At 44.4% G+C, this 14,411-nt stretch overlaps 1 protein-coding gene across 3 annotated transcripts in view; it reads left to right on the top strand.

Annotated features, from left to right (window-relative positions):
- The window catches only part of LOC128751674 (glucagon receptor-like), a 39,599-nt gene that overhangs the window by 15,378 nt on the left and 9,810 nt on the right, over positions 1–14,411 (top strand). For all 3 annotated transcript variants that reach the window (XM_053852888.1, XM_053852887.1, XM_053852886.1), the window contains exons 2-6: positions 12,092–12,227; positions 12,651–12,747; positions 13,962–14,069; positions 14,131–14,225; positions 14,305–14,399. In XM_053852888.1, the coding sequence (XP_053708863.1) occupies positions 12,174–12,227; positions 12,651–12,747; positions 13,962–14,069; positions 14,131–14,225; positions 14,305–14,399 (449 nt within the window). In that variant the 5' untranslated portion in view covers positions 12,092–12,173. The remainder of the gene's footprint in view (positions 1–12,091; positions 12,228–12,650; positions 12,748–13,961; positions 14,070–14,130; positions 14,226–14,304; positions 14,400–14,411) is intronic.

Genomic DNA, 14,411 nt, shown 5'->3' with positions numbered 1-14,411 from the left:
AGAGGCACTCATCCCTTATCGTTTCCAGGCCTATCAAATCCAGAGGAAAACTGCGTCAGTTTCAGCCAGAAAAATATTGAAATATATCATCGAGAATTTTCCCATGTTTTTATCTACATATTACTCAGATTACTACTCATATTAATACTTTTTTTTATCAAGAGCTCACAGTCTCCTTCCTGTACATTCCTCAATAGGCCAGTTATAGAAAATCTATCAATACTGTGCACATATTTAACAACTATAAGAGCAGGCGTCCCAGAAGAGAGATGCAGACTTTACGAGCATTAACTGTCATGACCTATATAACAAATATATCTAGTGAACTGGCCCCTGCCTTTCGTGCAGTGCTCATGAATGACTGATGATAGTCTTCAATATTTCACTTATTCAGAGCTCTATCTGAGAGGAAAGGCTCAGTCAACACATCGTGAGCTCTAATAACAGACGGGAGGATTCATCTCATGTCTTTTATACGTGAAATAAGCTCAGACGTAGGACCAGTCGACAGGGGCTTGTGGAGATAACAGCTGATTTAATTGGTTTACACAAGTGGGGTCAGTTACAACAAGCGAACTTGAGACTCGTCATGGAAAACAAGTGCTACTCCAGGCTTGTCAAAAGCTCTCGGAACAGCACAAGACTCAATGTAGGAGGTCCACCGAGCGAGGTTGTCTGAGTCGCCGCAGCTGGAGTCACTGATGGATAAACAGCCGGGCCCAGTTGGTGAACATCGCCGTGGCTGTATTTACATTCTGAAATATCAAATGTGTCACTCCATTAAAAGTGTTGGCGCAACTGAAACAAGGACTTGCGTTGCCGTGGCAAGACTTGGAATGAGTCACAAAGCCGCTTCTGGCTACTGAACTCTCCTTGACTTCATGTTGTTATGGATGAGTTTTAGTGACTCAGGTGTCAGCTCAGGCATTTGTCAAAAGTATCGGAGCGTCCGGGTCCTGAATGAAAGCTTTCCGCCTCTCATTTGCGCTGCATACTTATTGCTCCTGATTCTCCACCATCCATCTGTCAATCCCGTCTCCTAGCCTTCCCTCACAAGGCGTTGATCATCTTCACAGCACATCACAAGACCCTCGGGGGGGGGGACATGATCTCATCCGCTACACTATATCTGTCACATCATTTACGTGGCAAAGTTGTCAGCTGTCAATGTTGGGCTTTTGCAGAGCCATCGCTAATCCTCAACTGTAGATTTCATAAATCATTTCATTTCTCAGTGATACAGTGTAATTCAAGGATTGACCTTGTTTCAGTTTGACAGTTGGAGCTGAGTCGCTCATTTCAACCCTCGGATTACAGCCAACCTTCGATTCCCGAAAAGCTAAATTCAATGAAGGCAGGCATTTAGCTGGGATTTTGAAACAGGGCGTCCATAACCCCGGTGGTAAATAAATATGGCGGCCGCGATGGCCAAAATACGGTTGCGAAAGGTTCAAGAATCTGCGACTATGGATCATGTTTGGTGAAATTACCGGGCGGAAACCAGTGGGATGACGCATTATACAGGCACGAATAATACATTTAGGGCGTCCTGCTGAGGACACAGGGCGTCCAGTTTTGAGTGCTGGAGGGCGTCTTTTTTTTCATGTTTCGCAGTTAGCTAAAGGAGTGATAAAAGTCAACAGTGGTTCTCAGCTTGAATGTCAGGATACGACTGAAACGCAATAGGGAAGTGAGGGAAATGTTCAAAGGCACGTAGCAGGATACATGCCATATGAGGGGGAAATGAAGTGAGATAATGCAGATGAGGAGCACGAGCCATGGAGAAAAGGCAGCCGTGGGAAATCAAGAGTAATGACCTCACGTTACTTACCGCTCAGCAGATATACAGAGAGAAATGACATCATGAGCATCAGCAGTTACACTTCAGATCTGAGGGTCACAGTCCAGGCATGTTTGGTCCAGTTTCTTCTTATGACGTTCTCATGATGAGGCATGAGAACAGTGACAGTAACTCTCAGTCAGATCCATATCAACCTGCTCCTGCTGGTTATTAAACATCAGTGGCGACAAGTCATGTCTGCTCGCCTGTGCAGAGGGTGAGAGATGGTCCTCCATGAGTGTGCGTGTCACATTTAGCCTCACTTGCGGGGACCAATTCTTGACTAAACACTACAAGCTGAGGATGAAGTTGTCAATACCGGGTCAGCATAAGAAGTTTTCAGTTTGGATCATTTGTTTTATATGGTTCCCACAAAGATACAAATACAAAAAAATGAAAAAAGAAACGTTTATCGAATTTTTAAGAATTGTTTCTGTACATTTTGATACCCTTGCAAAAGTGGTGAGTGGCTGAACTTCAATGTTCCTTTTTAGGAGTCAAAATAATATATAAAATTATAGTTACTTTCGAAACAAAACCCATATTAAATACATGCTGCTGAAAAGGCTTTTTCTGGCATCAAATTCATATCCAGCTCACATGTATATTTTTTTAATAAATCCAGAATACTGCAAAGACATTGTGCCTCTACGCTGTACATGTATATTTTTTTAATAAATCTCTACGCTCTACATGGTGCTGACACCATAGTTATTTTTTTGTTCCAACCGACTCACAAGAATGAAAGTTTAGCTTAAAATTCAGATTCCATTCTTGTTGTGCTGTTGTTCAGAGATGGAGGTTTGATGAGGAACAATTGTGCGCCACTGGATGGAACGATAAATCATGACAAAGCGAGGACTCATTTCGAGTCTGAAAATATAATTACTGAGAGTCATTATTGTTTAATTACTGAACCAAAGTCACTCAGGTTCTCCCTCATGTCTCCATTAAAAGTCAGCACTGGCGCCTGGTGAAGGAGGGACTTGACACATCGTCTTTATCTGAGCAGAATCTGGAGGTTTTTGAGCACAAATGTTAACATTTTTTACATACTTAGTGATTCCTACGTTATACGTAATAACCTGGTAACACAGCAACAATAGTTGTTACTGAAATAGAAGTAAGAACAAAGAAGCATGTTTGTGGCGCTTGTGCATCATGGACAATGATTTTGAAGGACAGATGTTTATTCTTCTCCCTGCTCTCCGTCAACATCTTCCCGCTCAGCAGCTTTTAACCTCTCCTTTCCAAACACTGTGCTTCAACCCAGCTTCTAACTCTGAGGAGTCATTCCTCTGCATGGGGTTTACGATACGGCCGTGGCCACAGGGATGACACAGGCTGATCATATCCAGGCTGGTGACAGCAGCGGAGACGGGCTCGGTGTGTGTGTGTGTGTGTGTGGGGGGGTTACTACACTTCTAAACATCGCCTGCAAGCATCCAGGAGGACTCAATGTGATACAACACACAGCATGGAGGTGACATCCTGCAGGGATCACACATGTCACTTCATTATTTAACAGTTATATTTGGTGTCATAAACATTAAACATAAGAGGATAGTGGGGGGGAGGAGCTGCAGCCATGGTTGACTCTCAGTATTAACCCTTTCATGACAAGTATAGCATGGTAGATCAGATTTTATTGCTGATGATATGTGTGTTTACTGAGAGCAAAAGACTGGAAACTGGAACGGAACCTTCAGAGTTAGGGGGAGAGGGTGTAAGTTTACAGCTGCTGGAGTCAGCATAAAGTGATCAAATTTGCATCGTAACTGACGCAAAGTTGTGTAGGCGCCTCCTTCCAACTGTTGACAGAAGAGTCGCTGAAGAGTTTGCTTCACTTGTTTGTTTATACCAATTCACGAGCAATTACTCGCAGTGTCACCGGGAGATTTATGACTCTGAAGAAACAGCTGCAGTGTAATTCACCAGGGACGCCCTCATGTTTCCTCAGCGCTGCGCGGCGGAGTATCCGCTCAGCACTCTTTAAAAACTCCTCGCTTTGCATGATTTGTAAGAAGCAGCTCATGACTGTGAGTTGGTGGTGGTGGTGGTGGGGATGCTGGTTCTGTATGAGTCCTCAGTTTTGGCTCCCAGGTGGGAGCATACCGACGCCTGCGGCGGCAGCTTGCTTGGCGCAATATTGTTGTGACGTCTGGTCAGATTGTTGCAAATTACTGTGGGCCTGTGCCAAGAACGCGTCGATGTCACTGGAGCTGAACAGTTTTGGTGAGCAACTTGTGCTGCGGGAGGACCTTCATCTATATTTCACAGCCGTTCATGTTGAGGTCAATAAATGCAGTCAGAGAAAATCCGACAAGCCTGACCTCTTTGGTTTCAGGAGAAGAACTAGGGCTCATGCAGATGCACCTGGACTCCCCTGCCGTGCAGCACAGGTGCATCTGAAATGCTTTTATCAGCGTCCCCCTGCATCAGATGCTACCAGAAAGCAGAGATGTGGAAACTGGTCGATAACTGGCGAACAGGAGAATCTGACGGCAGGGTCTCAGAAGATTTATACCTTTTTTTCAACGAGCCGTTGATCTGCTCCTGTACTCTGTGAGAGCCGGAGGATTAGCTTTTGAACAATTTGTGGGCGTACAGTGCATGTGTGTGAGATTTATTTTTGGGAACAGAATTCTTCCTGTGTATTTTTGAAATCTGTCAACAGGTCCGTCATTGTCTGAGTATGACAGTCGTGGCGTCACTTTTAACGTAAGCCAACTTCATTACATAATGTTATGAATGATTTTGAGTTTTTTTTTCTTTTTTTTAAGGGCTTAAATTGTTCTTCTTCATCTTGCTGTTCTATCTCGAGTGAGAGCTACTAAGAGGAATCCAAAAGTGTCTCTCCAGGAGCCAAGAAAAATAGTGCTTACACAGTAGTTACACTGTCTAGTGTGTTGTCTTCGGCAACAAATTAGAAACAACCAAGACCAATGTCACATTTATTCAATTTATATTGCAATTATATATGTATATAATTATGTTATTATATATTATATTGCGTTCTTTGATTCGCCGTTTGCCTTATTGAAGGATAATTTTAGCAATAGGCTTCTCTCGTGAGCTGCATTGTTCTCCCTCAGCACTGAATCAGAACACAGGAGACACGATGGTTTTCTTTTTGATAGACTTAACATTCATAACTTTCCTTTCTTTCATTGAATTCCTGCTGAGTCAGTTTTCATGAATACGACAGTAAATTCTGTACTGCTTTTTTTGGACACGATGGCGATAACAGCGCATTTTGAGTACTTTAAATGTAAATAAAAGCTGTGAGGAGTTTATGATTCAAGTTTGGAACATTGCCCAGTTAGATTCATGGCTCCGTCTGGATGCTGGACCCTGTTTTCGAAACTGGTTTATTAGAAGTGATCCTCATGCATTTTTTTTAGGCGCCACTGACTTTTCTACGGTGCAGACAGCACCACTGCACCCGGCTACCGCCAGTACCAACACAAGTGGGACGCAGTCCAAACAGGAACAGAAAGAGTCTCCGATGGAGAATAAAGAGCGGTCAAACAAGTTCAGAATAGTCCATACGAAAGAGATTGAGGAGGATCAGGGACCAAAAAAATGAGAAAACAAAGTCAGGATCAAACTACAACAACACTCAGAAACACACAGTTAAAGACGTGAGACGATCGGCATGCCACAACTTGAAACATTGACAATCTGGTGCTTCGCTGTCCTCCAGCTACTCCTTAAGAGAGTGAGGGTGAATTCAGGGGGATGAGGTACAGCTGCCGCTCGAGCCCGATCTGTCAAAACACAGAAGAAACACAAGAACAAGGATGAGTCCAAACAAAATAAAAGCATGCAAGCAAGCACCTGATGTGTTGTCATTTTGGGTCACATATATATATATATATATATGATAATAATAAAAAAAAACTAAAATATTTGCAATATTTAGTATTGTACCTCCCTAAAAAAATTGACTTTCTCCTGCACATAATTTATCTCCACTGTGATGTACTACGAAAAAGCCGCTGGAATGAGCATAATATAATACCATAAAAATTCACTATTATAAAAAGTCTTATCAAGAACAGTTGCTAACTTCAAATACTGATGAGTGCAGACCTTCACTAACGCTGACAAGTGGGTCAAGTGTCTCTTTGCATTTCCAGGGTTGTGGAGAGAGTTCTGCTGAAATACAGCGCTGTTAAAAGGGGCTCCTCAGACCTCTCCTCAAGAACATGACCTGATGTAACCACGCAGGATTAAGAAAATATGAGCTTTGACACATTTCCCAAACACCGTGGCGCGGAGAAATGCCAGCAGGCTGCGGGGGATCACACGCCCTCTGATAGATGGAGCCGACCGAACGAGTGAAAGGCCAGACGGAGTGACCAAATTAGGCGGCGACCACGTTCTGTATGACGCCTGTTCGCAATGACTTTCACAGAAATATGCAGCATTAACAAGCAGGTCTGGTAGTGCGGTGCATTAGAGATGGACGTTTAGGTTTTGGTCATTGAGAAGTAAACAAGTACTGACAACAAACTGTTGACATTCACTTTTTATGACACATGAAAGGTGACAAAAAAAGCTGAACCCTGTGAATGATGCCTGGAAAAGGCATCCGGACTGTCGCTTGTTGATGACATCATGTTGTGCATCGGTCATAGTCGAGGATTTTCTTGACACTTGATGGTAACAGAGTAATAGATGGAAAGTAGGACAAAAGGCGGCCAATGAGTCGAGCTATCCTGTCGCATTTTTGGCACCAGTGGGTTCAGTTTGTCGACAGCCATGAGGGTGAACAGTACCTGGTGTAGAATGACTTGTAGAACATGACAATGGAGGTTGTAAATCTTATAAGTGCTCTGTTCTGCAGATATTTACATTTATATAACATGATGTCACTCCTTCCTGATAGCACCCCAAGACCCGATGGTTATGCAGTTGAGCTCTAAGATGATACATAAAACTGATAGTCCTTTAACTGTACTGTAATGTGCACCTTAAGGCTGAGTATTGGCGGGCATCTTGCGATACCGTACGTATCACGACGCGGGAGTGGTGAGATTATACATTGCGATACATTGTGACCCTGTAAATTCAGCGATGCATTGTAATAAGAGCCACCTTTTTAAGAGGGAAAATCTGATAATGCAGTACAATGTCATGTGCATGAGCACAAGATTATTGTTGACGTCAGTCCAGTTAAACTTTTGCCGTCGACTGGAGGAATGAATCGCTCCCTTAATAAACATTTCCAACAATTCCAAAATCAAGTATCACGATATTTGAGTGTGTCAATATTTTCTTACCCTCTTAATGCACCTCTGCTGTATTCAGTAAAGGAACGTCAAATGTACTTCTAGCTGTGATAATGTGTAGTCTTGTCGAGGTAGTTTGGCCTGACACAGTTGGGAGAGTGGGCGAGACAGGAGGCGCCCTTCTGAAATGGCGACAGGTAATAAGGATTTCAAAATAAAACAGGAAGGAAGTATAACATAATTGTTTGTCTTGTTATGTGGTAAAAGTTTTAAACTGAGTAAGGTGAATTGAAAACACCGTTTTTATGATACTCCACTGAAGTCATGAGACTGAGGCTCAGAAAAGGAGGTCAAGGGAGAAGACAAAGCAGTTGCACACGAGTCCACTCTGAGGAAATGAGCATGTTAGACAACTGACCTGAGTTACCTGTTTGCACGCCAAGCCTTTCTCTCCCCAAGCGGCGCTCTCTACTGATAAGACGATCCGAAATAGCGGGAGCATCTATTAGCTAATTCACTTTCCAATCTTAATGAAGATCAGTTAAGCAGGGCGAAGAGTCAAGTGATGTTCTGTCTCCTGGTCTGAGTGCAAGTCACGACATGACGCTCCGTCTCCTCTGAACTGGGCTTCACCCCATTATCGGATGGCAGGGCTCCCATCCAGCGCCGATATGCTGGCCGTCTCATCTGCAGCCTGGAGGCTAGCATGCCAAGCCGCTGCTTATTCAGCGAAAGAAATCAGATGGTCTCAGAAATAAACAATCGCTTTCGCTCAAGTGATCATCCAGTCGTATGATGTTCATGATGACTACCATCGCCCAAAAAAATAATGAACCCAAATGTCCCCTGGGCGTACGTTTCTATAGCCGACCTGGGCGGCTATTGTGCTGAACGCTTGTTTTCAAGCGCCTTTATTTGCCTGACGTACAAGTGCGCTCCAGACCACAACAGTGACTGTTAGCGACCATTGTGTTGCGCCACCTCAGAGGACACTTGAGCTAAGGACGTGCCGAATTCAGAATTGTGCTCCATTGGAACAAATGGAAGTAATTGATCAAGCTTTATTCAGATAAATTGCGATCGATCTTTTCACTGAAATGGGAAGCGACCCTGAAAACGGATGAACAGAGCGAGTCGGACAAAAGGCTCCGGAACATTCAGCTCCACCCTTTAGAAGCGCAACTGTTACACTCACAAATACGAATTGGTTCCCGAGGCCTGGCGGACACGAGTCCCACACGGGTCGTGGTCTCGCAGCTTTGGTATGGCCACTTTAACACCAGCGTAATTAGCCTCACACCTCCTCGCACATTAGTTCCGCTCCGGCTGCCTGTGAATCGCTGATGTGACCCCCGTCGCGCCGCGCTGCAGGCCGCAGAGCAAACACGTCGTGCGTGACAAATAATAGGAGACGTGTCGATGTTTGGAGAACTGTCCAATTATGGCTTGGCACATTCAGCTAGGTGACGATCGCTTGCCGTACAAAGCCACCCACGGCAGTGTAGCACTTCTCATTGTAAAAGTGATGTTACAAAACAAACATGTAGCGCTGTGATGCCCAGCTTCAGAGGGCTTCCAAAGTTAAATGAGTCATGGAGTAGGGCAGAGGTTCTTAACCTTTCTGATCTTGGGGCCCACCTTTCCCAGGTGGGGCCCATTCAAGTAACACAACTGTCTACTTACATGTAAACAAACCAAAACCTTGTGAAATGATGTGATCATCGCAAAGATATTTGTCATAGAAAAGTCCAACCAGCAGCAGAACCAGGTGCAAGTCATGTTCATCAAATTTACTGAGGAAAAAATAATACGCTTGATGCAAACTGTTGAGAAAATTAGAAAATTGAATAAAATGATAAAATAAAATAATAAAATATTTTATTATAATAAAGTATATACAAGTAACACACGACTTACGACCTGCTTGACTTACGTCCACCCGTACTTTAATTTTATTCAATGTGAATTCAAAACACAGATTTAGCTTTTAAGTATGCCAGTGTTTTCCAGAGTTGAGAAAACATACTTGGCAACATGTGAATGGCTGTCTGGAGACCTGTCCAGCTGGGATGTGCTCCGACCTCCTGCGACCCGACTAAGCAGCGGAGAGTGACTGCATGAACCGGTTTGTGTTTTACTGAGGATAGCTGGGGAAAAAGAGGACGAAGGTCCAAATGCTGTCAAATCATCCATTTGTATGTGAGACTTTTTTTCTGCCAAAAGAAGCAAGTGACCATTGGACCTATGCGCTCAAATGACCTTCAGATAATGTATGGTCTGTTGACTAGCTCCACATTTTCACTCATTATTTGCTTCTTAAAGGAGACTCAGTCCGTTTTAAGACACAAACTGAAGATAACTGAATCCAATATGTCACTTTGAAACAGTAAACAGTTTGTGCTGCGAGGTAACAATTAGGTCATGGACTTGCTCTACTTCTCGCTTTCATCATCGCTGTTGCACAAATCCACACGGTCGGGTTAATGATTGTTTCTATTTGGCGATAAGTAGCGGCGAGAGCGGTGCAGGCTGGTGGAAGAGGGGGGAGGCGGGAGGGGTTGTTTGTGGGAAAAGAAGGAGACTAAGAGGGAAACCCGTCACGTCACTAGCAGCGGCAGCATGTGCTCGCCCATGAGTGAGTGGAACGCAGTTAAAATTCACACCAACGTTCCGTAGTTCTTCTCACTACTTCAGTTGGTGTGTGTCCAGAGCAGCACTGTGGTGCAGGAGCAGTGCTCCTCCGCCTGTCCAATGTAGAGCCACGGACATTCCTGGCTGCCAGGGGTTCTGGACTGTGAGGCGAACTATTTTCCCTCCGTAAAGGCCAAATATTCTCCAAGTGAAGTGAAAGATTTATGAAAAACTCTGGGCCTATAATTAGCAAAGACATTTATTATAAGAAGTCCTCTCTCTATGAAAGTCAAAGGCAGCAGTTGGAAGCTACAGTAGCTGAAGAAGGTTTCAGAAGAAGCTTTAATATCGGCACAACATGACAAAGTGTGTACCGATACATTATTGAAGAGTCGTGGTGGTGCAGTGGGCATCAATGATTTAGTGGCTGCTCAATGATCCTGTTTTCTCCACCTGGATGGATGAGGTGAAAAGTTCATCACTTGTTCTTCAGTTTACTTAGAAGCTGCTGTTGAAAACATATATCTCATCTTTAGTGGAGAGAAAAGCGTAGGGAGAACGTACAAAGTCTGAAACAGCAAGGACTCAGGTTTGACCTTGGTGCTGTGGAGCTGTGTCACTGCTCAGGGTTACGTTCAGTGAAGCAAAGCTGGACAGGTGGCGGTAACCCACAGCGAAACAGGCGACAATAAGAGGCTGGAAGAGGTGCAATTCATGTTTTTGTCTTCTCACTCAGGAGCTCTTGAACGTGGTGGAACTATACGTCTGCTCCGTGGCTCTGAGCTAGGGAAGGAGTTTCAAGTAGTAGCATGTGTCATCTATCATACAGTGCATAGGTTTTTCGAAGCTCTGTTCTTTTTAATCCTATTTAGAAGATTAGAAATGAGTCCAATGTGTTGTGTAAATCTAGAATTTTATGATAGTTATTCCTTGCCAGATCACCATACATGGCCCTGACACAATGCAGTGTTTTTGGTTTAATATTTTTCTTTCTTTTTACGTTGAATGTGGTTTTTGTGGGGTAAACCGCCGTGATTACGGGTAGTAGACAAGGTTTTTAGCATGTGTTAATTTCTAGAATTATTGTTTTGTTGTAACAGGTTGGAGGCTACATACTCACCAAATGAGCATTAAACTCTTGATCGAGTCAGGTGGGTTGCTTGACTCCTAATACGTCAAATATTATAAGTCGACGTTTCCTTCCCGTAATGACGCGAAGTCAGCTTTCCGTGTTGCAAGTGGACCCTTTAGGCTTCCGACGGATTATGTGCCTCCACGGAAGAAAAGTGTTGGCTCAGTTCCTTCTGGACTTAAATGTCATGTCGCCCAGCTACGTCAAGAAAAGGGTGAAAAGTCTGGACACAGGTTGGGTTCAGGGTGAAGGCACGGGAAGCCTACTTGGCACTGTATGTAAACAATGTGAAGTAGCCACAAAACGTGCTATATATACCAAGTAGCATCTAGGTTGAAGTAGGGATCAAAGCCTTGTAATCCCAACCCCTTCTTTTAGAAAAAACCTATGAGTCCACAGCGACACAGCAGACTGACTTTTGCGTCCAAATGGAACGCAAAAGTCAACTTGAAAATATCCGCTGTTTGACGCGTCATCTGTCTTGACACGTGTCATACGTACACTAGTTTCCCTTCTGTAATGCTTCTGTCATCGACTTATAAACTGACAGCTTTGACTTCTGCCACACAAAGTTGCCCCATTGTTTCCTCCCCTGTCTTCCACGGTAACTTCACTGAATCAAAATAGGCCGCTTCAAGCAGTCCGAGCGGTCACGGTCTGCTGGCTCGGAGAGCTGATGTCATCTTCCACCGTCTGATCCTTCCATCCAACTGCTTCCTGAGGTCATTAGCTGAATTCAGAGAGTATGGCTCCTTGGTTTAGATGCAATCGGACAGAATATCGTCAGGACACTAAGAAGGCGGGTAAAACATCAGCTGACTTCAAAGGCTGATTGTGGAAGTTGAAGAACAGAAACTTCCTCGCACATTAACACCCTCCCCAGGCAAGGAGATTAGAACAGAATGGAATTTGAAACGTTTTAGCCAAAAATGTTTCCATGGTCAAGGTGTTTTTTGCAGAAACGTTTCAGATTTCGTTCTGTTCTCCAGCGTCGACCTTCTCGCGGCTGAGACGCAGGTAAGTGACGTCGCCAGATGAGCTTCCTTGAACAGCGTTTCCTGGCGTCTAAATCGGGTGTGTGGTTCGCGAGTACACGTGATAAAGTTGTGCACCTTCATTGCTTCGGCCTGCCATCAAGTGGTATTGTTTTTGTGATAGATAGGGTCCAGCCTTTTCCTGTTATGGTGCTGCTGTTCAGGTCAGCCAAGTTGGGGCGAGTCCTGATGGATTGTGTGTCTCTGTGTCGTCCAGGTTGTGTGGCGAGCGTAGATAAGCCCCCGCATGTGGTGAAAGGCCTTCCTCGTCCTCCCGGCAGCAACAGCAGGAACAAGGGATGTCACGACTGCTCCTTCTTTTGGTGTTGCTCATTCTCTGCTGCAGCATCCAGGTGGGTCCCGGGGCTAAACAGCACTGGCTCCGCCACGTACGCACACTCACGCAGACCCCATTCGACTGGCTGAAACTCACATTAGTCATTAGCTTCTGCACTGTGGGGGCCGTGTCTTCTGAAACAATCCGGAGAGCAGCGGTGTGGGAGTCTAAACAAACTGTCCTTGCTTTGTTTATGACATGTGAGGAACACGTCATAAACCACTGGACACTTAAGTCTCCTGGTGATGGATGGTACCGACAGCGAGCGTGTGGATTGTTTACTGCTACCGTGTGTGCGTTCAAGTGAAACAAATGAACGGCAGCTCATAATGTCTCCGCGCTGCGTCGCACGCCCACATTCCTTGGCTTCTTTATTGCATCAGTTTGAACCCACTTCACACACTTGTGCTTGTTTAAAACTCCTCGGACCCATTTGCAGGTGTCTCCCACCAACTCCCTGGACAAGCTCAAGGAAAGTTGGAGGCTGTATATGGAAGAGTGCGGACGCAACAACAGCAGAGACCCACTGAGTTCTGGTGAGTCCAGGTCAAAGATGCTGCAAGTAAAAATTCTTTACTTGGCTAAAGGAAAAGAAATGGAACGTGGCCTAAAACTATTGAAACTACCAGGAGTGGTAAGGTGCGATCAGAGCTGAAAAGGGACTTTTGGGGAAATAAAAAGGATTTTTGGGAACTCTACGATGCAAACGGTCCCATAAGTGTCAAGCAGCTACACTCCAGAGTTGAAAGCATGGGTCGCCATGGTAATATAGAGCGCTCTGTCGAGACAGAGTAGGTCCACAGAAGGAAGAGGCTGAACAAAATAAAAGCAGTCTGAAGACAAGTATTCAAACAATAGCAGGTCTGCTCACAAAATGACTAGCATAGCAATACATCTCTGTCCACTTCCGTGTAAATACTTAATAATAACGCAATCCCATCATTTTTTTAAAACTTGTGGTAGATTTGTAGCCACGTTTGCTATGTTTTCAACACTTTTAAACACAATATTTTCTCACCAAAAAATGGAATAACCTGTAGATAGTCGCAGAGAAGTTGGCTTCTTTTATTTAAATTTTGTTATTAGTGGAGTGTACAGTTTGTATTTGTGTATGCACTTCCAGTGCTTTTCTCTACTGAGACAAAAAGAAAAACTCTTACATAATGCTTCACATGAGTATTACACAATGTAAAGAAAAAAAAAGGAGAATATTACTACTACTACTTGCGAATGCTCCAAGATGACTTTTTCCTAAAAATAACGCCAATGAGGATGTAAATATATAATAGACTGCAATATATTTTGATAAAAACAATACAGTTTATTTTTATTTTCATGTCGATGGCTCCAGTTAGAGTGGCAGAGTTGAGGCGTGTGAGTTGGCAAGAGAGTTTGCTGACAAAACAACATATCTCATTTGCGACGTGTATTTTCAAAGGGAAGCCCCTCTGATGTCAAGGGTTTGGCTTTTTTGTAATTGTGAAGTAGAGCATAAGGCAGTGACGCTGCCGCTGATGAAAGGACGACTCCTACAACACGATAAGCGAAAGCAGAAGTCGACAAAGATGAGGACCGTCGGATACATTTCCGAAGATGAAAGAACTGGGCTGACCTATAGAGGACCTTCTAGTGTGGATGAAAGAGAGTGATAACGAAATGGCCCACAGCAGCCGCCGCTTCAAAGTCATGTGACCCACAGGGCAATGTACATACTGTACAGGCGCATCCTCACTCTGTTCTCCATCCCCAGGATTGGTGTGCAACAGGACTTTTGACAGATATGCTTGCTGGCCCGACGGACTCCCCAATACCACTGTCAGTGTGGCATGTCCGTGGTATCTGCCGTGGCACCATAAAGGTAGCATCAGCGATAAGCTGCTTCGTGTTGACACACACTAATGTGTGTGTGTATGTTGCAGTCCAGCACGGCTTCGTGTATCTAGAGTGTTATGCAAACGGGCAGTGGGCGCTACAGAAGAACACAAGCGAGTGCGACTCGAATGACCCCAGTCAGGTGAGACATTTTCATGGGCAACACATTAGGAGGAACATCATGGGAGCTACTTGTTTGTGTTCTTCCTCTGTGTTTGCAGCAATACTATGGTCACATCCAGGTCATGTACACCGTGGGCTACTCCCTGTCGCTGGTGGCGTTGGTGCTAGCGCTGGGCATCCTGATATTCTTCAGGTAACTGCCAGT

Source organism: Synchiropus splendidus, chromosome 19, assembly GCF_027744825.2.
Source record: "Synchiropus splendidus isolate RoL2022-P1 chromosome 19, RoL_Sspl_1.0, whole genome shotgun sequence".
Taxonomy (NCBI): domain Eukaryota; kingdom Metazoa; phylum Chordata; class Actinopteri; order Syngnathiformes; family Callionymidae; genus Synchiropus; species Synchiropus splendidus.
This window is presented reverse-complemented; position numbering and strand designations above follow the sequence as displayed.